The 23,346-nt window shown below is 40.5% G+C and overlaps 1 protein-coding gene across 10 annotated transcripts in view; it reads left to right on the forward strand.

Annotated features, from left to right (window-relative positions):
* The first annotated feature begins 471 nt into the window (after nucleotides 1–471).
* The window catches only part of efr3a (EFR3 homolog A (S. cerevisiae)), a 48,906-nt gene continuing 26,031 nt past the window's right edge, over nucleotides 472–23,346 (forward strand). For 5 of the 10 annotated variants that reach the window (XR_014125754.1, XM_081722469.1, XM_035528330.2 and 2 more), the window contains exons 1-10: nucleotides 868–938; nucleotides 1,215–1,351; nucleotides 7,345–7,421; nucleotides 10,250–10,377; nucleotides 10,490–10,640; nucleotides 14,963–15,084; nucleotides 15,778–15,927; nucleotides 18,342–18,452; nucleotides 21,981–22,059; nucleotides 22,492–22,627. Coding sequence is in view for 9 of the 10 variants with exons in the window: in XM_081722469.1 (XP_081578595.1) it covers nucleotides 1,342–1,351; nucleotides 7,345–7,421; nucleotides 10,250–10,377; nucleotides 10,490–10,640; nucleotides 14,963–15,084; nucleotides 15,778–15,927; nucleotides 18,342–18,452; nucleotides 21,981–22,059; nucleotides 22,492–22,627 (964 nt within the window). In the remaining variant the exon portion in view is untranslated. Of the gene's footprint in view, nucleotides 729–867; nucleotides 939–967; nucleotides 1,098–1,214; nucleotides 1,352–7,344; nucleotides 7,422–10,249; nucleotides 10,378–10,489; nucleotides 10,641–14,962; nucleotides 15,085–15,777; nucleotides 15,928–18,341; nucleotides 18,453–21,980; nucleotides 22,060–22,491; nucleotides 22,628–23,346 lie in introns of those variants that run through there. The other 5 variants (XM_081722473.1, XM_035528334.2, XM_081722470.1 and 2 more) reach the window with 4 other exon arrangements.

A 23,346-nucleotide genomic window follows, 5' to 3' on the forward strand; every position in this document is an offset into this window, starting at 1 on the left:
TAAAAAAAAAAATATATATATATATATATATATATATATATATATATATATATATATATATATATATATATATATATATATATATAGATTTACAGAGAATCCTTGATGATGAGAATTACCAGCAAGAGACCTGTGTGGGGGGGGGGGGGGCGTGTTAACAGATGCTACTATCTGTAGGGTGAAATCTTTTAATCACATATAATTCTACTGAGCTCAGAGCCTAAGCTTAATACTGACCCCCCCCCCCCCCCCCCCCAAACACACACACACACACACATATATGCACAGCTACTTCAGCAACATAAGCTCTATTCTCTCTTTCACAGTTTCTGTGAAGTTAATGGTGGTGCTTGGTTCTGATATCGGATGAGGTCATAGACTTCTGACAGATAACATGCTGCACCTTCACTCAGATTGGATTTAAGAAATAACGATTATTCTGTTGTTTTAGATGTGTGTGTGTGTGTGTGAGAGAGAGAGAGAGAGAGAGAGAGAGAGAGAGAGAGAGAGAGAGAGAGAGAGAGAGAGAGAGAACAAAAAAAAAAACGCTTATTCATTTTGTTGGGGCACATCTCAAGTTCATGTGCTAGAGAACTGTAGCTAGTCGAACTAGAAGGAGGGACCAAACCAAGCAAATCATCTGTCGCTTAGAAGTCCTTACAACCAGAAAGTACTTTTGGAGCGACTCTTGAAAACTTTTTTTTTTGACAGCGAGAACTGTCTGGTAGGTATGTTGATGATCTTTTACCTCTTAACCCTCTAATACGGCATGCATATGTAAAAGACAACATTTGTTTAAAAAAACTACACCTAAGTTACACTCGGGTTGACTATTTTTTTACTCATTCAGCTACTCCCACTTCCGCGTTTTACTTCGACGTAACGCAGTCTAAAACAGGAAGCGCTAATCTTAGGGGTTAATTTCCGTGCGTCCACAGGTATTTACCATACATCATTTTTAGTTTAACTACTTTGTCTGAGCGTTTTCAGTTACATACTCTAATGACATGCAGGCGTATATCCTGAACATATCACAAAACCGTTGAGTGTTTTGTAGCTAAGCTAGTTAGCTAGTCATCGACAGTGTCAGAATGCAGGTGATATGTTTAACACGTCTGACATAAATCGCAATATAACTAGCGTTATATGGTGAGGTCTGTGTTTGAACAGTTCACGGGGAAATTAATTCATTTAATTTCCGTTTATCTTTTTAGCGTCACAAGTCGAGGTGGCACCAGAGTGAGGTTGTCTACGCTTTCGGATAATCTGAATAACGTCCTGCGTCTCCAGAAAGATTGAATCGCGGCGATTCAAAAATATCTACGGTATACTAGCAGAAGAATGCCTGCCGGTAAGCTGTGCAGACGTTTTTAGATTCACTCATTGCTAGGAACACAACTTTGTTTTTCTTAATGTATTTATAGTTGTAATTATTGCTGGGGATACTAAGGCTAAACAAGTGAGGTTTTTTGTTCCACTTCTAGACTAAGTGGATACGTTGCTAATAAGAACGAGGCGTAACATGGCCTTGTTGCGGTTTTGAACCTGTTAGTCACAGATGGGGTAAGGAGCATAGTAAACAAAGTCGCTGTCACAGGCCGTTCTTCCACTATGTATGCTGTAGCTTGGAAAACAATTAATTACTGTCAGACTTTCCACACCCAAATTTGGTATGTACAGCCGAGCTCTATATGTATTCCTAGCATATATCTTCCAAAGATCTATACGTGTTCTGGGTTCATTTATGTTAAAGAATCAAGTTGTCTGACATTTTCACTTCAGAAAGGCAGAGAGCAAATTATATTAACAAGTTATACTGTAATTATTTAATAATTAATTAATAATTTTGGTGCTTTACTTGCAGTGTGCCATATCATTGAAGTGGAGCTACAGTGCCAAAGGACTTTGGACACATTTCTAAAATCAGTGCAGTGCTTATAACTGAATGCCAATGCATCTGGCACCTGTACATGGCACTAGAGTCCAGTGGTAACCTGGAGTGGGTGGTCGCTAGCAGGCTAATTGCTCGTACTTTTGCTCCAAGTGCACTGTGCCCTGTGCCCTGTTCCATTTACTTCTTGTTTAAGGGACAGGAGCAGTCCCTAAGTGCTTTAGTCCTGCCTTTATTCCCACCCTGCTGTATACAGCACCTATTTTAAGCCTCTCTTAGGCCTAGTTCTTAAAGAAACAGATTGGTTTTTTTTATTTGTCTTACCTTCCATCACTTGTGTTCAGTATCCCAAGACAAAGTGTAGAGTTTTGTCATAACGTCAGCAGTTAAGATGAGTGGCACTCCTTGCAAGATAACATAACATAATCATCATTTGAAGTGATGCATTCTGATTCTAATTGTTTATATGAAGTCAGATGCACAAAGGATGCCAACGTCGCAGTGCTCTAATTCCCATTTGCGAAATGTGTACATATTCAATGATTCATATACACCATTGGCTCTATTTAGAATTGCAAGGGCCCAGTGTAGTGCAGTGATTATCCTTGCATTTTCACTGCCCTGGCACACCTGTTTAAAAACAAGGCATCTCATGAAAGGTTTGATAGTTAGATGCTTATCTGAATCGGGTGTATTAGAAATAGCTGAACCCAAAAATTCACAGGAAAAGAGGTAGAGGAATGGTTCTATGCCCATCCACCATAATGGAGCACAAATTCTTTTTTTTTTTTTTGCACAGGTTGCTATATCACTCTTTGTGTTTATTGTACAAAATAGCAGAATTTAAAAAAAGGTTAAAGGCTCTCTTTCTTTTGGAAATGTGATCTTTTATTGGCTTCTGAATATGGTAGGGAGAAGACAGTTTGATTTGCTGGTCTGCTTAGTACATGTGTTTTGATCTGCTCTATTGTTTGTGTTCCTTTCACTTTATTTCATTAGTATGCGGTATGAACAACTCATTCTAAAGATGGTTTCAAAACAAAAAATAACATCAAGGCTTAGAGGGATGTGTGTATGTGTCTGTGCCTATGTTAGGCAATATGCTTATACAAAGAGCTACTATTGGTGATTATTAAAGCCATTTCATTTTGTTTTTAACAATTTCTTTTCATAAATGCTGGAAACAGTTAATTTTTGTTCAGGATTTTGCTGTATTTTTCATGTTTTTATGAAAAAAAAAGTGTGTTCACATTTGTATGTACCAATCTATATGCAAACATGCACGTATGTATGTGTGTGTGTGTGTGTGTGTGTGTGTGTGTGTGTGTGTGTGTGTGTGTGTGTGTGTGTTGGCATGTTCACACTAGCTGAGAGGTGTGGCATCAACCGTTGGAACATGGTGCCATGTCCTGTTAAGTGCCTATGGCTGCCTCCACCATGAATAGCAAATGTGGCAGGGTTGGACCTGCGGCGCAGGCAACTGTGAGCGCGTCTAAATCTCACAGGAAGGGGACTAAGAGCAAGACCGAGGTCATTCGCTCTCAGTAACTGCATTTTATATGGCAGTCTGTTTGAGTAGTGCATGGAGCTTGAAACACAATGCAAGCTTCCATGCTAGAGGTGGATACAGGGCTGCATGATGAGGCGTTCGGGGGGTGTGGATCAGAGCTGGGGGTTCATTCTGTGTGATGTTTGCAAGCAGCACTGGTGTAAGACGGCTTTGTTGGCAATGACTGAGGAGTCGGTATCGACGCTGCAGACTGAGATGTGGCTTGTATGTGTGTGTTAAAAGGCTTGCTTGCCTTTTTCCTTGGGGGGAGGGCAGTGAAAGATGGAGACCTGCAAGGGGGTGAAGGGTGGGAGGGTGTAAGATAAGAAGTGTCAAGAGGTCATATAATGAGAGAGAGGGGTCTACTAACTGGCATAGCTGGTAAGAGTATGTGGGTGTGTGAGCGAGAGAGAAAAAAATGGTTTGTTATTAACAAACATAATGTTATTCAAATGATTTTGTCACTTGCTTTGGATAAGAGTATGTTTCCATACCAGTGGAGCTTAGGGCAAAAACGTTCTTTGGGCAAAATGGCAGAGTGAATGGGTAGGGAGGGATGGAGAGAGTACTTTTTTTACTGCTGTGTGTGAGAGGCATGAAATTTTGAACATTATGCATAACTTGCAAGCTGAAAATTGGTGTTTAATTGCTTATCCAGGTCAAGGTTAATATTTTCGATGAGTTTGTTTCTCTGTTTCTGATATGTTCAGAAGCATCATCAGTCTCAGGCCAGTTGGCATGGGTTGATTGATCTGTCATGAAGGGTGTGTAACTGACAGGTGATTTAGTTTCATATTATTTTACTTCCTTAGAGGTTCTTTTATCATAAAATCTTCACTAAGATATGTAGGAACACACTTGGGGATATATTTATAATATGCAGGTAATCTTGCATCATTGTTCTTACTGTTTGTCCTTTTTATATTAATTAAGTTTTATGTTTGGGGGATTTTTTAAATAAATCCTCTCAGACAGCATTTACAGAATACACACACTCCCCCACGCAGGTGCAGACATGAGAATGTTGGTGATAGATTCAGGAACAGACTGATTAAAAAGAAAGCTTTGTGGGAGACGTTTTGCCTCTGTCAACCAGAAAGGAATTTTCATGTCTATTTATTCCCGCAGATACAGACAAACATGAACACACACACACACACACACACACACACACACACACACACACACACACACACACACACACACATTGGGATATACTTTGGGTTTCTTGGGTTCAAATTCTACCTCAGACCAAACATTGCTAATTAGCTCAATATTAACAAGTTAGTTTATTGGACAGCACAATTGTCAAGTTTATTTAATGCTGCACCTCAGAAAACTGTCACATAAATGCAGTGTGTCTGATTCTGTGTACTCAAATCATCCTATAAGCAGAGTCTTCTGGATCTTCTCCATCAAAACCACTACATGTGGATACCATTTTAGGGTGACTCAGTATGTAGGAGTTGAACAATTTGTGTCAACAAATTGTAATTGTATACTTTCTAATGAAATGGTTTGTGGTGAGTGTATGGTTTACTGAACTTGGAATATAAAAAATTTCAAAGAGTTCTTTCATAAAATGGCTCAAATTAGGTTCCATATTGGGATCTGAGTCAACAAATCTGAAACAGGGAGGAGCTCAGGAACTCTGCACTTAGTGGACGGCAAGTGATGCTGAGCATATGCTTTCATCTTGAGCTTTGAATTCATTTTACAAAAGTTGAAATGGTGCATTTGGTAATGCTTGAAGCTGTATGGTCCAAGCTGGAATATTCTCACTCTCACCTTACCCAGGTGAGCTGAGGAGAATGTAACTGAATACAGTTGCACATGGCAGAGGCTAGAAGATCCTTTCTGCCTGATTGGTTTATACTTACAGGTGTCGATAGGTGATGCACCGATGCAATTGGTCAGCGGGGCTGTCAGTTATAGGGCAGGTGGAACAGTGATGCATAACTGTTCAAAGTGTGTGTCTGTGTCTCGGGTGCACCTGTGTGTTGCCTCTCCTCCACAGCATTTGTTCTCATAGGGTCAGGGTTTGAAGAGGGCAGACGTTGTTGCGTGGCGTCTGTAGTTTGCGGGAAGGGTCAGCAATTGGAGGTTGCAATGAGGAGGTACAGGCGGGTGCCACGCTCGGAGGCAGACCAAACCTTCAGACATGCTCGCACCAGGGAGAGAACCTACATCCTTACCATACTGGGTACAGGAGTGAGTGTGAGTGTGAGTGTGTGTATGAGTGAGTGTGAGTGAGTGTGAGTGTGTGTGTGTGTGTGTTTGTTTGTTTGTTTGTTTGCTGCTGCCCTGTGTGTAATTCTTGTTGTTTTATCTTCTATGACTTTTCATAGACTGCAACAGCATGGTGAAAAGAAGCAGTTTATATACTCTTTCTGGAGAAACATCTGTATAGTGTGTGTTTCAGTGGGGGGTGATATTGACATGTTTGAGTAAAATTTAAAAAACGGGCTGTTATAAATAGTATTGTAAATGATGCATTGTGCATCCTTTTTCTGCCTTCCCTCGCTGTGTGCTCTCTCTCTATCTCTTTCTCGTCTTTTGCCGCTCTCTCTTTTTCTCAATGAGAGTATCATATGTTTGATAATGGTCAACCCCATTTCCAGTTCTCACTTTACAATACCTCATTTCCAGCAAACAGACAAATGCTCACTCACTCGCAGTGGGAGGGGAGTGAATGAATTCAAGTTTGGCATCTTGAAGCACAAACTGCATATGTGTTTTTGTGCGTGTGCCTAGAGAGAGGGAGGGGGGTGTTAAATGTGAGAGGAGGATGGTAACTGGTCAGATGCTCTCAGATTTCGTCTTTCTCTTAATTATTAATCAACCATTCAGACAGAGCAACACACACAGACACACAGAGAAGAACTCCACACATGCATGCGTGCCTAATGCGTGCCTAACACGTGCCCCCCTTCCTCCAACACATGCAGGTATCTAGTCCATACAAACGTGTCTAACTCATGACATGCTCATAATGTACATCACCAGTGGAAAAGGAGAATGTGCTAGCCCTCATGGTGCTTCGTCCACTTTCTCGTTCAGCCAGCTGCTGGGCCCTTCAAGGTCACCAGAATGAATTGCAGGGGTGAGATTTACTGAAGTGGATGATTTATTTACTTGATTTTATTTATTAAGGAGTTACAGAAGGAACCCCATACCAGACTGGTCATACTGGCAGTGATGCTGTTTTTCTCTTTGAATGCAAATGCATGCCACAAGTTGCGAGGCGATGAGGGTAAAAAGCAACGGTAGTAGCTATAAAAAAAAAACAAACAAACCATAAAGTCATCTTATAAATGTAGTCCATAGGCATGTTACATGTTCGGTTAAATGTCTTCCTACTTTGTTTATGGGTTTTTGTGTTATTTTGTGCTCGTTTGCTCACTCTCTCTCCATCTGTTCTCCTCTCTGTGTCTCTATCTCTGTATCTCCTGGCTTGGCAAAGCTTCTGGCAGCTAGGCTAAATTATTTACAGTAGATTTAAAACTCTCCTGTTGAATATGCACATTAATAATTTATTTGCATACTCCTGTTTATTATGCATACCCATATGTTCCTTGAGACTGTCAGAGCTGAGCTATTCCTGTTGGTTTGATGACACTGCATTTTATCATGAACTTGAGCATCAGAACATCTGATTTTGAGAGGTTTACCTTGAGCTGGTCTTAATCTTGCTAAGGCCGTCTTCCAGTCCAGAAGAATGGGTTATATATTGTATGTGGGTTTAAACATATTGATGTGTTTTGTCAATGTCTAAGCTTTGAGAGTTTGTTTGTATGCTTGATTCTGCTCGATGGAGTTTGCTGATGTTTATTATATATTGGACTGGAAGTCCTCTGTGTGCGTGCATATATGGATGTGCACTAAAATATGTCTCTCCTCACAGGCGTATGTGGATGTTGTGGGCGCTGTCGGCCACGTTACAAACGCCTGGTGGATAACATCTTTCCAGAGGACCCAAAGGTAGAACACCCCCTCAGCTCAGTACACAGGCATGCACTCATGCACACATACATACACACCCTTGCTCTCTTTCTCTCACGCAAAGCCATTAAATCACATCCACACATTAAAACCAGAGCACACATTATTTATACTTCTTTTAACTTGAGGGTACCTCTAAGCATGAGTGATATGTTTAGGATAAGTTGTGACATGAATATCACTTAGACTATACTGACATGCACGCACACACACACTCCCACACTTCCACTGATGACTCATGGGAGTGATTTGTATTGGTCAGAAGCTCATTAAGTAAATGAAAGTAAATTGGCTATTTAAGAGCTGTTAATAGGTAATGTTCGATGGGTGGGGGAAGTGCGGGGAGGGATCCAGAGCACTGAGCCAGGCTCCTCAACCTTTCTCTCTCGTGTCCTGTCCATTTGTTTTTTCACTTTCTCTCTTTGTCTCCATCGCCTCATCTTCCCTTGTCTCTCTCTGCCTCTCTCTCTCTGGCTCTGTGTCTGTTTAGTTGCAATCAAGGCAAGGGAAGACGAGTTTATGTCTATAGCACTTTTCATAAACAGTGGCAGTTCAGAGTGCTTCACATAACAGTTGATTTAAACAGAACAAATTTCATATATGGGTCTAAGTAAACAAGTAACTAAAAAGAAAAGTTGAAATTAAAGTGCTATGAGTTCAAACTGTAAAGTGTTGAGATAAAAGACAAAAAAAGTTAAGAATTAATATAGTGCTGAAAATTAGGTTAAATGTGCAGTGCTATAAGAGCTAAGGGGACAAAAGCAGAATATTTATACTTTTGATAATTAATTTTGATAAATGTACATTTAAAATATAAAATATTTAATATAATCAAATCACATTATACATACAATGGAATTATTACACACACTTGCACACACCAAACATCTTTATACATATGTTATTATGCATGCATACACTCATGCACAAGCACACATTTGTATAAATATTTACAGTGGTGTGAAAGTGTTTGCCTCCTTCCTGATATCTTATTTCTTTTGCTTGTTTGTCACACTTAAATGTTTCAGATCATTGAAACAAATTTAAATATTAGAATAAGATAACACAAGTGTAAACACAATGCAGTTTTTAAATGAAGGTTTTTATTATTAAGAGAAAAAAATTCAAACCTACATGGCTGTGTGTGAAAAAGTGATTTTCCCCCTGTTAAAACCTAAATTAACTGTGGTTTATCACATCTTTGGCTGAGTTAAATTTCTCTAGCCACACCCAGGCCTGATTACTGCCACACCTGTTCTCAATCAAGAAATCACTTAAATAGGACCTGCCTGAAGATCCTCCAAAGCTAGACAGCATGCTGCGATCCAAAAAAATTCAGGAACAAATGAGATACAATGTAATAGATCTCAATTAGACTGGAAAAAGTTATAAAGCCATTTATAAAGATTTGGGACTCCAGCGAACCACACTGAGAGCCATTATCCACAAATGGCAAAAACATGGAACAGTGGAGTGGCCGGCCAAAATTACCCCAAGAGCACGGCGACAACTCATCCAAGAGGTCACGAAAGACCCTGCAACAACATCCAAAGAACTGCATGCCTCATTTGCCTCAGTTAAGGTCAGTGTTCATAACTCCACCATAAGAAAGAGACTGGGTAAAAATGGCCTGCATGGCAGAGTTCCAAGACAAAAACCACTGCTGAGCAAAAAGAACACAAAGGCTCGTCTCAGTTTTGCCAGAAAACATCTTGATGATCCCCAAGACGTTTTGGGAAAATGGACTGATGAGATTGCCAGAAAACATCTTGATGATCCCCAAGACGTTTTGGGAAAATGGACTGATGAGACAAAAGTTTAGCTTTTTGGAAGGTGTATGGCCCATTATATCTGGTGTAGAAGTAACACAGCATTTTAGAAAAGGAACTTCATACCAACAGTAAAATATGGTGGTGGTAGTGTGATGGTCTGGGGCTGTTTTGCTGCTTCAGGACCTGGAAGACTTGATGTGGTAAATGGAACCATGAATTCTACCAAAAAATCCTGAAGGAGAATGTCCGGTCATTTCTTCATGACCTCAAGCTGAAGCGCAGTAGGGTTCTGCAGCAGGATAATGATCCAAAACAAACCAGCAAGTCCACCTCTGAATGGCTTAAGAAAAGCAAAATGAAGACTTTGGAGTGGCCTAGTCAAAGTCCTGACCTGAATCTGATTGAGATGCTGTGGCATGAGCTTAAAAAGGCGGTTCATGCTCGAAAACCCTCCAATTACAACAATTCTGCAAAGATGAGTGGGGCAAAATTCCTCCACAGCGCTGTAAAAGACTCATTGCCAGTTATTGCAAATGCTTAATTGCAGCTGTTGCTGCTAAGGGTGGCCCAACCAGTTATTAGGTTTAGGGGGCAATCACTTTTTCACACAGGGCCATGTTGGTTTGGAATTCTTTTCCCTTAATAATAAAAACCTTCATTTAAAAACTGCTTTTTGTGTTTACTTGTGTTATCTTTGTCTAAAATTTAAATTAGATAAGTGTGACCAAAAAAAAAAAAGATATCAGGAAGGGGGGTAAACACTTTCACACCACTGTACATTAAATATCTATATAATTTACATAATTCAGTTCATATCAATTTAGAGTACTTTATTGAAATGATAAATTATGGGTAATTTGTAGTGCCTTCCCTTGCTGTTTGGAGTCAGTGAAACCCATTAGACAGGCTGTAAAACAGTAAAAAGAAAAAAATCTGCTAATCAGTTTATTAAATATTGCAAGTGTATTAAATATTCCAATGTAGAAACTGGAAAAATCAACTAAATGATCTCTCTCTGTCTTTCTCCCTCTATAGGATGGATTGGTTAAGTCAGACATGGAGAAGCTGACGTTCTTTGCTGTGTCTGCTCCAGAGAAGCTTGACCGTATTGGAGAATACCTTGCTGAACGCCTCAGCAGAGATGTGGTCCGACACCGATATGGGTGTGTTGCATACGAACACACACACACACAGTGGACCAGTGCTAAAATTTACTGCTTCCTGTAAAAATGACCATTGTGTCATCTAAGTGTGTGTGTGCATGTGCTTGTGTAGCTATGTGGTGATTGCAATGGAAGCGTTGGATCAGTTGCTGATGGCCTGCCACTCTCAGAGTATTAAACCATTTGTGGAAAGCTTCCTGCATATGGTGGCCAAGCTCCTGGAGTCGAGAGAGCCAGATCTGCAAGTGCTTGGCACCAACTCTGTGAGTGTATGCATGCACACATCATGCGCACCTGTGTGTGTGTGGGGGGGGTATATACTGTATATACACACACAATTATAGAGGTAGTTTTAGTCTGACTTTGTGTTTGCTGCATTTGGAAGATTTGTCATCCACGCTCTAGAAAATCTTTGCATCACTTCAGCATCCTCTACGTCGAGGGCCTGTTATCCTCTACCTCTGAAAGAGAACTTTTGAAAAGAGGTTTTAGAGGAGTGACAGAGGCGCACTGTAGAAGAAATGTGTGTTATGGGACTGTCATAGACTCTGAGCTGTCATGGTTACCCATGAGCCCAGGAGGAGAGACGGGGGGGGGGGAGAACAGGTAAGCAGGTAAAAACACTGGCAATGAGTGAGAGAAAGAGAGGGAGAGGTGCAGTAATGAAGCACATTGGTCAGAGAGGGAGCAAGATGGAAGTAAAGGCAGCAATCTGAGGTAGTGCCTTTAACTTTTATCAGCATGTTCTGTCAGAATTAACTTCAGAATTAAGCGTCTGAAGTGGTGCTTGTGGATGGTATACACATTGCATACTTTAATAGTGGTTGGAGAGTAAATGATGGAGAGGAAAAAGAGGAAATGGGTAGAGGTGCAGACAGAAAGAAGTTGAGGCAGAAGGAAGAGGAGAGAAATGGTGGACTACTGGAATTTGCTGAAAGGTGGGTGTAAGGGGTGAAATGCATTAGTGTCAGCAATCTGACTCACTGTCAGGAAGGTTTTTTTCCTCACTGGATCTTATCGTTTCATGTGTCTCTCTCTCTCGCTCTCTCCCTTTTTCTCACACTCCCTCTGTCTAATGTTGTTGCTTAAGACAGATGAGGAAACATTCTTAAGCACAGGTCAAGTGTCAAAAGATTGATATTGTAACTGTAAAGAACAAACATGCATTTACTTGACTAAGTCACACAAAGAACCTATGTAAAATTGGCTTAACTCCCATGACAGGAATGTTTACTCCCTAGAATCTGGAACTGCTTTCTCAAGAAGAATCCAGTCCTTTCTTCACTGGAATACCTGATCCGGGTTCCTTATAGCATTATAAGCACATTTTCAATTTGCTCAAAAAAGAGAGTGCCTGGAAGATTTCTATCCTCCTCCAGCCAATGTTGTGACGTGATGAGGCAAATAGGGTGCAGAGAAGGGGAAACGTTCAAACGTACGTTTAATTGACACAAAGACAACACATCTAACACCGCACTAAACACCTTTCAAACACCAACAAAACGTACTACAACACGAGACATATATGCACACTCACGATGATTATACATAATACAGAACAGGTGGGCGACACGAAAGGGCGTGGCAACACGGACGAACACGCGCGCGCACACACCCAAAGATGTTTGAGGAAAGGGCGGGGCCGTAACAAGACAGAACCACCCCTCAAGGGCGCGACTCCCGGCGCACCAGCCTAATGGGCTGTAGACCCGAGACCAATGCCAAACGGCGAGGCCAGAGGACCGGGCAGCTCGCCCCAGGCTAGCGCAAGCAGGAGCGCGGGGGGGGGACATCGGGACTATCACAACAACACACACAGGAATGCACACACTGACAGGGACTGACATGCACACCAAGGAAAACAAAGGGACAGGCACATGTATGGTAATGGGGAGTGACAGGAACAGGCATAACACTACATGAATTAAACAGTACGGGGAAGAGCGGGGAAGTCCCAGCTGTCAGCTGGGTTTGAAGCCAACTAGCCTGGGAGGGAGGGTCTCTCGCCGGCTCGGTTGGCGGAGGTTGTCCAGACCCCGGCGCTTGCGCTTGGGTAAGCGTACCGGTTGTGCTGCCTGGTTGCGGAACAGACCCCGGTGCCGCTGCCTTTTTGCCTCCCCGAGGCTTAGGTGTAGGCGCTTGCGCTTTGATGGTCCTCGCCCTCGGGGGAGGCGTGTCTTCCTCCACCAACGACTCCGTCTCTCTGCCAGTCACCCGGGGCTACTTGCTGGCTCCAGAGCGCCTAGCCCCGGGCCGAGCCTTGGGTGCTGAGGACTCGTCTTTTTCTGAGATCGTGACGGCAGTCTGAGAGGCGGGATCCCCCTGAGGTACCTCCTCCACCTCCATCGACAGGGTCTTCCTCACCATCGGACCATCGGTCCGACTCCAGGGTGACGTTACTGCGCTCCCCTCGCTCTTCGTACTCCGCATAGCCCTCTGTGAGGTCCATGCAAGACCCTATGGATTCCACCTCTGAGTACCCAGCAGGTCCTTCTCCCGTTGTGATCCCATGGATCGAAGCCAGGATGAGTGACAGTAAGGGAGAAGTCCGCAGTGTCCGACTGCGAAGACTGGAAATCATTATACCAATCCTTTTGGTCAGACATAATCCCGTGTGACTCCTCCACCTCCGTACCCGAACCATGCTGTCCTATAGCGGGAGTCAGGAGGGTACCCAAGAGCACGGAGGGATTGCAGGCACGGTTTGGGGAAGTGCATCTTTTCCCCTTGTTCTTGCCCTTCCCAGGCATCCTTCTTCGGTTGGTGTTTCTGTGACACGACGAGGCAAATAGGGACACGTTCAAACGTACGTTTAATTGACACAGAGACAACACTAACACTGCACTAAACACCTTTCAAACACCAACAACACGTACTACAACACAAGAGACATATATACACACACGATGATTACACATAATACAGAATAAAAAAAAGTAAAGGTAAATAAAACAAAAATAAATAAACGTAGGGAAGCAAAAATAGGATTAAAAAAATGATAGCCAAATAATTAAAAGTATTGAAAGAATAGATAATACTGAGTGTGGCTTTCTCTTCAGGTTTCTCACCATAAACACATCATAGCCTTCTTGGTATTGCCATTGTATCAAGTTTACACTTGTCATTTCATGAGAGAATCTGGATTGTGTTGATTTGGATTGTGTCCTGATAAATGTATCTGGTTGAAATTTTACCCTATTTAGTCAAATGTGACTCATTAAAACCTGATTGCTCTTTAGCACAAAATGTACAAATCCACTCATATGACCTGACAACCAACTTCCTGTATATGTTCCTCTTGTTATGCTATGCATTAATAATAATGGCTCCTTAATTTTTTTTATTTTGTTTGGTGGATTTAATTTTCCTAAAATTTAAGAAGAATGCATTTTTTTTTTAATCTTAACTATTTCCCACACGCCAATCAGCTCATCAAGCAATTATCAAGTCCTTCAGTGAATGAGTTAAGTGTGTTAAAGTATTCAAAATGTGAAAGTATGCACGGCATGGGTTTCCACAAGGGAAACATTGTTGTAGCATACTGCTTTCATGTAGACTTTTTGAATTGCACTGTAGATGCTCCACTAAAAATCCTTCCAAAGTCAGTTTTTTTTTGTTTTGTTTTTTTAACTTTTGGAAGCCCAGAGCTTCTGAAGCTGAAGATCTTGCAAGTTCCTTCCTAAAGCACCTAAACTAATGCACTGAATGAAAAAACTGGCCAGGGATGGCATCAAAAATGTGCAGCCTGCAATAAGCGGAATGAAAACTGCTGTTTTGGCATACAGAGGGGTATAATAGTCACTGCTGGAACATGAATCCTCTATAATGTGAAACTGAAGTCAAGATGAATTTAGCATGCATTATAAATGAGTGCTTTGCATTATAATAATGATTTTATAAACAAAAAAGTGGCTGTACAAATCCCTGCTTGAAGGATCAGGTCTACTGGAAGGCTGGGAAATGGTCCAGCCCATCTGCTTCAGCAGTGGAAACGGAGTGTTGAAGTAGACCTTTAGTGGGGCTTCAGTAGCTGTACAGTATTGTGCATTGTTTGTTTTTGTCCCACATAGCTTATTTAGTTCCACTGAGCTATAGCCCCCACACACAAACCCTGCAGACACTGCACACTATCCATAATATAGCCTTTCAGTCAGAGAGAGAGAGAGAGAGAGAGAGAGAGAGAGATGATGGGTACAGACACAGTGAACTAGGAGTGGGACAAAGCAGAGTTGTTGGCAGAGGGCTGGAATGTTGGCTGGCTTACTATGATTCAGCTCTTGACAGATCCTCCAAACACATTTTATATGTGCATTCACTCACACATGCTCACACACAGGTGGTCTCACATAATTGCTAATCACGTCTGCCTCTATTGGCAGATCTCGCCTCTCTGTCTGATATAGATAACATCCTCTGTGAGAGACTTAAATGAATGAATTCCCTTTTTAACGTGTGTGTGTGTGTATAAAGTGCTTTGATAATATTTAATTAGTTTGATATTGTGTCGAGTTAAAATATATGTACTCATGGGAATGCATATGTGTCTGCATACACATTATTTTTCTCTCTGCTTTTCCTCTCACAGTTTGTGAAGTTTGCGAATATTGAGGAGGACACACCCTCGTATCACCGCCGCTACGATTTTTTTGTTTCTCAGTTCAGTGCCATGTGCCACTCTACACACGAAGACCCAGAGACTCGTACCAGGTGTGTGTGTGTGTGTGTGTGTGTGTGTGTGTGTGTGTGTGTGTGTGTGTGTGTGTGTGTGTGTGTGTGTGTGTGTGTTTGTGTGTTCTGTATGGTTGCAAATCAGGGGTTGAGACTCCCTTTTCAGAATATGCATACAAGAGAGAAAGCCTAGATACAGGCTACAACAAATTGTATAAAGCCTAAACTAACTAAATATGTAAAAGTGTAAATGTTCCTCCCAGTAAAAAAAGATAAAGGGTAAAAGTTTGTGTTTTTATTTCATTTTGTCATTCAACAAAAAATTTATTTCGTGCAATATCAAATAGTATTTAGGTATGTTACGAAGGTACAGTTAGAATGTTTTACACTGACTGACTCTTAAATGTGCTGCATGATTCCATGGACATGGCCTGTCTATTGAACGGTGGAAACTTTGGGAGTTAGTAAGTTATCAGCTGTCTGTACTTTTAATGAACGAAAATACAAATGAAAAAACAAATTTTATATAACAAATGTATTAACTGTAAAATAATTTGGATAGTTGGCTGTGGGTGTGTGGCACCCACTGATCTCCCCTTTAACTGCAAATTTTCCTGGAATAATCCTGATTAGTTGAGCTAGTTTGTACAGAGCTGTTGTACTGAATGCTGTTTTATGGTGTAGGTGTGATTTAGACATTTAATGTGATTTTGTATATCTGGATGTGTGTAGGATCCGTGTAGCTGGAATCAAAGGACTGCAGGGAGTGGTGAGGAAGACTGTGAATGATGAGTTGCAGGCAATCATCTGGGAACCTCAGCACATGGACAAACTCATCCCTTCCATGCTTTTCAACATGCAGGATAACAATGACTTAGACAGGTAGGCACCCACATAAACACATCTCCTCTCCCCTGTTCAACAAGCAGGATTTCAGCAGACATACGCACAAACCAAAAACACACTCAGTTCTACCCTCTTGGTCAACATAAGCATGTAAATAAGATACTGTACTACATTCGCATAGAGCACATATTTATTTATATTTTTTTAAAATAGACATGAGCATAAGGTTCGAACCATGCATCCTTTAAACTTTGAAGACTTTTAAAAAGCTGGTATAAGACAAAGACTATTTATGAAACAAAGGCTATTTATGAAATAAAAAACTGGAATATTACCATAGTTTGCTGTAGAACAAAGCCAAAATAAAATACTTCAGTTGTCCAAATACCTGTGGATAACAGTGTAGACTGAATTAGATTAGATAAGATTGTCTTTAGACAATACTGATGAGGTTCACTCGTCTTTTTTTGCCAAGATAGCCACAAACTGGAGAAAACCTGGAATGGATTAAATGGATTTGATTTCTCACATCAGTGAAACAAAGCACACCACTAAGATAAATGTGTCATCCAACACTCAAAAAATAACAAATGAAAGAGGAGATGAAAGAGGACTAGCTGGAGGATTTGTCCATTCTAGCCTCTTTGCTTTTTGGGCTCAAGGGAAAAAAAAGGGATTTCAAGATGACAGATTTAATCAATGTTGTTTTTGCTCAAAATATTTTGCAAGCAAAGGGGAAGACAAGCGGCACACGAGAGTGTGGAAAAATATGCATCAAACTGCTCTTCACAGACCACCAATGAAAATGAGCCACTTTGCCTCTTATACATTCGCTATTTTGAGACATTTATAAGGGTTAGAGGCACAGTGTATTTTCAGGTCAAGCTTGAAAAGTGGAATGAATGGGTGCAGAAAAGATGAAATGGTTCAAGTGAATGTGCGTGTGAAAAGAGAAAAGGAAAAGAGAGTGTCTTTGCTTCTATGTGTGAGTCTCTGCATGTGCCAGTGGGGATTCATGTCTGTTCAGAATGCAAGTATGTGCCAGAAAAGGAGTTTACTTTTGTGTGTTTGCATGTTCTATAGATAATGAGGGGTGTCTCTGTGGCTCTCTGTGTTTGTCTGTCTGTGTGTGACCGAGAGAACGAGCAAGAGTGTGAAAGAGAGGGGGAGTGGGCGTATTGGTGTTAACTGCACCAGGAGCAAGTTAATTGAGGAACACATTAGCGTCTCATTCTGGAGATTCAGCAACAGTTTTCACTTATTTATTTGATATTGTGAACTGTTGTGTTGAAGAATAGAAATTAGAGTTCTGGCTAAGTGTTTATGCTCTATGTCTCTGTGTCTTGTATTACATTTACATTTACCATTACCCATATGTCAGCCATAACACTAAACTGCCTGAGCAGAGATTAAGAATGAGTTGCTAAAAATACTTTGTGTATTATTGTTTAATCTTAACTTTTTATACATACTTGTTTTAGCTGGTTTTTGTGTGTGTGTGTGTCTGTGTGTGTGTGAGAAACACGCTTGCAACTGACGTACAGGTTTATTGTGTTTAGCTGGTCAAGGGCATCTGAATCTGTTAATAGCTTTTCAAGGGCTAAACGTGAGCTGAGTGTGTGTGCACACATGTATTTCCATGCACATGCATGAAAGTGATTGGCATGGGAGGAGAGAGCCAATGAGTAAAATTAGCTAATAAATAAGAGAGCTGCTTAAATGCTTTGTAACTGCAGTGGCTGCAAAACTATGCAATTTCTTTGTGCTTGCTGTTAAATGGATGAAATGGGTTGTGTGTGTGTGTGTGTGTGTGTGAGTAACTGAGTGAGAGAGAGAGAAGAAGATAGAGAGAATTAAGTTACCCAAAGCTCTCTCAGCTGACCTCATGGTAAATATAGTCAGCCCTTTCATGCATTTTTTATTGTACAGAAGGTCCTCCATCGATCTATGATGCGTATGCTTGTGCCAGGATGTGTGTGCATATCAGGTGTGTCTTTGTTTGTATCTCTATGGTGTGTGCATGTGTGTATTTTGTGCACCTGCCTCTGTGTGTATTTATGTGGCTGTCTGGTTGTATGACGAAAGAAATAAACCATTTCCTTTAACAGTGATGAGTTTGGCATTTAAATGTTGGTGGTGTCTATTGGGAGCTCTTGACCTGAAGGGCAAATGCACAGCCCAGAAATAACTAGACCTAGATTCCTCCCAGCCAGTGAAGAGAGCGATGCATGCAAGAAACACCTACAGGGGACTGCCTCTGAGGGCAGTACCAGATGCAGTATCCTTCATCAGTCTTCATTTGCTTTGGATATTGTTGAGTACATAACATGAATAAAAATACCGGGTCCTTGTTCAAAGCCTATTCTCGCATGAATTTACCTTGATTTATTCAGATACCCTGATTTGCTTTATTACCAATGGCTCATCTTCTCTTTTTTCTTTGTTTCTAGCAGGGGTGGAGGAGAGGAGAACCCTGCCTCTTTGGCTGAGAGCTGTTTTAGGGAGTTGCTTGGGCGAGCTGCTTATGGCAACATGAACAATGCCGTTCGCCCTGTACTGGTGTAAGTACAGTTACCATGGCACTTTGGTGGCTATGGGGATCCATGCTCTGAGCCATCTTATTCCAGTTTGTATAAATGGTTATAACCTTGCTATTGGTATAGTGTATCCAAAACCCCATTTTATTTTTAGAACCAGTAGTGTAGACTACTGTTATACTGTACTGTTCATACTGGCCCATTTTATTGTTGTTTGGTAATGGCAATAAACCTCTCAATGCTGTTTGTTAAAGGAATATGCAGGAACTAAACTTTTTTCAGCATCATTTTGAATAGCTATAGTTTATTTGTCAAAATGGCCTCTCATAGACATTCACAGTGCATAATTGATAGTTCAAGACATTATTTACAACCACAATCACAAAGACAGTTTAGCGATATTGCATTGTTTTTATTCAGAGTGAATGTTTGAATGTTTATTCAAAAAACATATTTTAATGTACTTCCCCAATAGTACAGTTTCAGCAACAGTTCCTTTACTTACAGGATTTACCCTCACATATAAACAAGCATAGCTGACAGCGAGGTAGTAGTGTTTCCATATGAAGCAAATCTGTATTCATTTGAACTAATACCAAATTAATATGTTAGAGACAGTAACTAATCATGCTAATATAGAGAATATTAGAATGATGACATGAAAAATTGCATCGCTACCCACCTCATTCAGCTGAGCCCAAAGTAATGCTAGGCAGATTAAGTTAGTTGATTGTTCATAGATAGGCCTCACCTAAAAATTGAATTATTTGCCTAACTATTGAATCACATTAGTAGTATTAGTTTAAAAAACACACAAAAAAACATACAAGTCTATGCAAGATCATGTTTGCATCTGTAGCTCTAAAATAAATAGTCATTTTTGTTTAACCCTAAATGCTGAAAAACATTTTTGGGGAGTTTAACAATATTCCTTTAAGATATTGCTGACAGGAAAGCTTCCATTGCATATATGATAAAATAAAACTTTAGAATTTTGGGCCAATTAACATTCTGTTTTCACTACATTATTAACGCAATTGTAGTTGTAGTGTAAATGACCAGTAGGAGCCAGTATGCTAATGCATGTTTTGTCAGTGAAATGCTGCACAGAATTTTGGTTGCTCATAAGCCTTCAGATCAAGTGTCTATGCACAATGACTTGCAGCATAAATAAATGAAACACCATTCTGTTATTAAATGCCACTGAACAGTAATGTTATGCTACCTGTCAATTTCCTGTCAATCAAGGAGAACTTTCTCTTCAGTGAAGTAGATAATGTAGAAACGCAAGCAGAAGTTAAAACACCTCTGGGGATGTCCTAAAGTAAAGATATTTTTAGGTTATGTTAGCAAGTTAAGATAGTGTAGGCGGTTAAGATGAGATAATGACTGTCGGAAGTGAGGTCCTAAATGAGATGCTAACTGAAAATTTCATGGTTACCAGATAATATAAGATTTCAGAGTTAGGATGTTGCTGTAACATGAACCCTGTCATTTTTAGAGTTAAATAACAGCAGATAACCATCCACTATGTGTTAATGAGCTAGGAATACTTGGAATATGTTTCAATCAAATTTGTCTTTACAATGTTTTTGTTGTATGGTTGACTACCAGGTCAGTTTTCAGTGCCTTTCACTGTACTTACCCCATTCATTCTAAACAGAATGGAAGCCTAGCAACAAAGGAATGGTAGCCCACGAGGCCCAGTTGTACAGTATGTGCCCATCAAAAAGTGGCTGCTGCAGTGATTGGTTTTGCTCTCAAAAGGTCAGCTATAGCTCTGAAAAAAAGCATTTTAACAACTAAACTGATAATAAATTTGCATTGTCACTTGGGTACCTTTTCCCGTAAGCGTTTGGATGTGAGGTTGGACCAGATCCGAGTTCACAGAAAAATGGACAGGGCAGGTTGCTCTCTTTTAGCACAGTGATGCAGATTCGGTTCAGGGTCTAGACAATCACATAGGAACTGTAGTATTTAGCACTCTCCAGCAAGCGAGTTGAGGCACCAAGCAAAGCTGTGTGATCGCTAGCCTCAGTTTCCCTGTAACAGTGTTGCCTGGAGAAATTGAGAATTTCCTATTGGGGAAGGCCACATGTAAAATTTAGCATTAACTGGAATATAGGAGTACTCCTAAGAGTACAGAATTTGTGCTAGTGAAAGGGTTTGTTAGTACTTGGCTCTGATAGCTGCTGCAGCTAACGTGTTATGTTTGTGCTGTCAGAGCTCGCTAATGAGGCGTTTTTGTCTCATCTCGGCCATTGACCAATTAGAGCCAAGTTCAGCGTAAGAGGAGAATTTCCGAGTGTCATATTTAGGTGTTCTGTCATGTTTATATTGAATGTACACCGTTTATCATAAGTGTGAATGCATATGTTTTGTATTCCTGTTTATCTGGGGGTTGTGTGTTGGTTACGTGATGCCTTCACATTGTCAGGTTGGTGGCAGGATATGAAAAGTGTTTTTTATTTTAGTGGAGGTTGAGTGCAGGTGCTTTTGTGTGGATGGCTGTATATTTGAGAGGGAGGTTTTGAAGTGTGGGGAAGGAAGATTGGGTTAATCTTCAGGGGCGAGATCAGTGTCCCTGATATGCAATAAAGCTGATGGGGGAGATGGGTAGCGAGAGCCAGAGAGAAGGGTTTAGAAGAAAAGATGGGGAGGCATTTTTCCAGGCATTCTAAAAATAGCTCAGACTGGGGGGAGGGCAGAGGGGCAGATTGACGTCACCATGGTGACTACAGGCAAGATAAAAAGCAGATGGAGTGGGAAAGAATAAGGTAAGAAATTAAATCAAAAAAGGTACAAGAAATAATGCATAGCATGTCAAAGAGAGAAAAAGCAGGCAGAGGATTATGGGATCTGTCATACCAGAAGGGCAGAATACATAATCTAAAATGATACATTTCATTTTTTGCTGTTCTAGTACCATTAATATTAAAGCTTCCACTTATGTTACACAAGTTGTTTCTCATTAAGTAACTGTATAATTGTGTGCGTGCGTGTAAGAGAGAATTTTACAAAATTAAGAGTGCATTGTATGCAAATTAGCAGACTTTAGTACTATTTTATACAATATTTCAGTTGTCTCAATTATCTAGTATTTTACATACACTGAATCGAATTTGTAGTGTGACTCTATAGAGAAATAGTTCTTCCCGTATAATGTGTAAATACCACATTTGTTCATCTTTCATGATGAATCTTTATCCTTAAGGTCCTGGAAAATGCAAATTAAATATTGATTAGCATAATGTATTCAAATGAATTGATATGGAGGTAAATTTCAGAGGAACTCTGAAGTAAATGAGAAATATTGGAACATTTATTATAAATATAAAAAAGGATGGTTCAGTTTAAGAAAGTGTGTGTGTGTGTGTGTGTATGTATGTGTGTGTGTGTGTGTGTGTGTGTGTGTGTGTGTGTATGTATGTATGTGTATATATATATATATATATATATATATATATATATATATATATATATATATATATATATATATATATATATATATATATTGTTCAAAATTTTTTATTCTTTGTGTGTCTCTCTCAGACATTTAGATAATCATCATTTATGGGATCCAAACGAGTTTGCAGTGTCCTGCTTCAGGATTATAATGTACTCAATACAGGCAAGACAGACACACACATGCACACACAGCCTCTCTGTGCACTCTTCCGCATTCTTGCTCCTTTCCTCTCTTTCTTTTCTGGTGATCCCAGGTGTTCAGCAGCTACTATTAAAGATAAGACAATCGATTCACATCTACAAAAGGTGTATAAGGCTGTTCGTTTGTGGCCACCAGCAAGTGTGTGTTTTGTGTTTGCATGTGCTTTGTCAAACTGTGTGTATGAGTGAAGGAGAGCTTTACACATGCTATGTGTGTGAATGGTGTCTCCAAGTCACAAGTCCCTTACTTAAATTATTGCGTGTGTTTTTTGCACTTGTGGTATGGGTGTGCGGTGTACTCTGTGTGTGTGTGTCTGTGTGTGTGTCTGTGTGTGTGTCTGTGTGTGTGTGTGTGTGTGTCTGTGTGTGTGTCTGTGTGTGTGTGTGTTTTCAGGCCCAGCACTCTCATCATGTAATCCAGCAGGTACTGAATCACCTGGACACTCACAGTAAGAATACACCACGTGTACGAGCAGGTATTGTCCAGGTGCTGCTGGAGACTGTCGCTATAGCGGCTAAAGGCTCTGTTGGTAAGAATGCGCTCTCTCTTGTTTACTCTCTCATTCTATCTCTTCCCCCACTTTCTCACTCTTTCTTTTGCTCTCTTTCTCTTGCTCTTAATCTTTCTCTCTCTCTCTCTCTCTGTGTGTGTGTGTGTGTGTGTGTGTGTGTGTGTGTGTGTGTGTGTGTGTGTGTGTGTGTGTGTGGGGATATGTTTGAGAAGTTGAAACTTTAAGCTTTGAGACTGTTTTCATGTTAGTCATCCTCCTTTGGACTGAGTATTGGCCCTAAACTTTTGATTGAAACATCACTTCATGCTTTCTTTTTCACAAGTCATTTTCCTCTCAAGTCATTTTCCTCTCTTTCCTCCTGTCATCCCCTCATTGTTCTGTTGTCCTCAGCTTTCTCTAGTTGTCAATCACTGCTGCTGCCTGAACAGATAATAGATGATTTATAAGTCACATTTAAACTAAAGTCCATTTCCACTCTTTGCATTCTGTTTTTGCATGTTTTTTTGTTGTTGTTGTTTTTATCTTAATTTCTCTCATCCCTCCCCCACCTTGTGTCTTCTTCAAATGCTTTTGACCTTTCATCTTATTTGTCTCACAGGTCTTACTGCTTGTAAAACTCCAAGCTCTTGCACATTTGTCATTATTCCTGACTCTCCACCCAATCATTGGTTGGGTAGGTTAATAGAAAGACCCCGGACAAAGGCCTTAGAAAAGTGTTTTAGATGGCTGCTATGTTA

The sequence above is a fragment of the Electrophorus electricus genome, chromosome 11 (genome assembly GCF_041902795.1).
Source record: "Electrophorus electricus isolate QZ-2024a chromosome 11, ASM4190279v1, whole genome shotgun sequence".
In the NCBI taxonomy this organism is placed as follows: Eukaryota; Metazoa; Chordata; class Actinopteri; order Gymnotiformes; family Gymnotidae; genus Electrophorus; species Electrophorus electricus.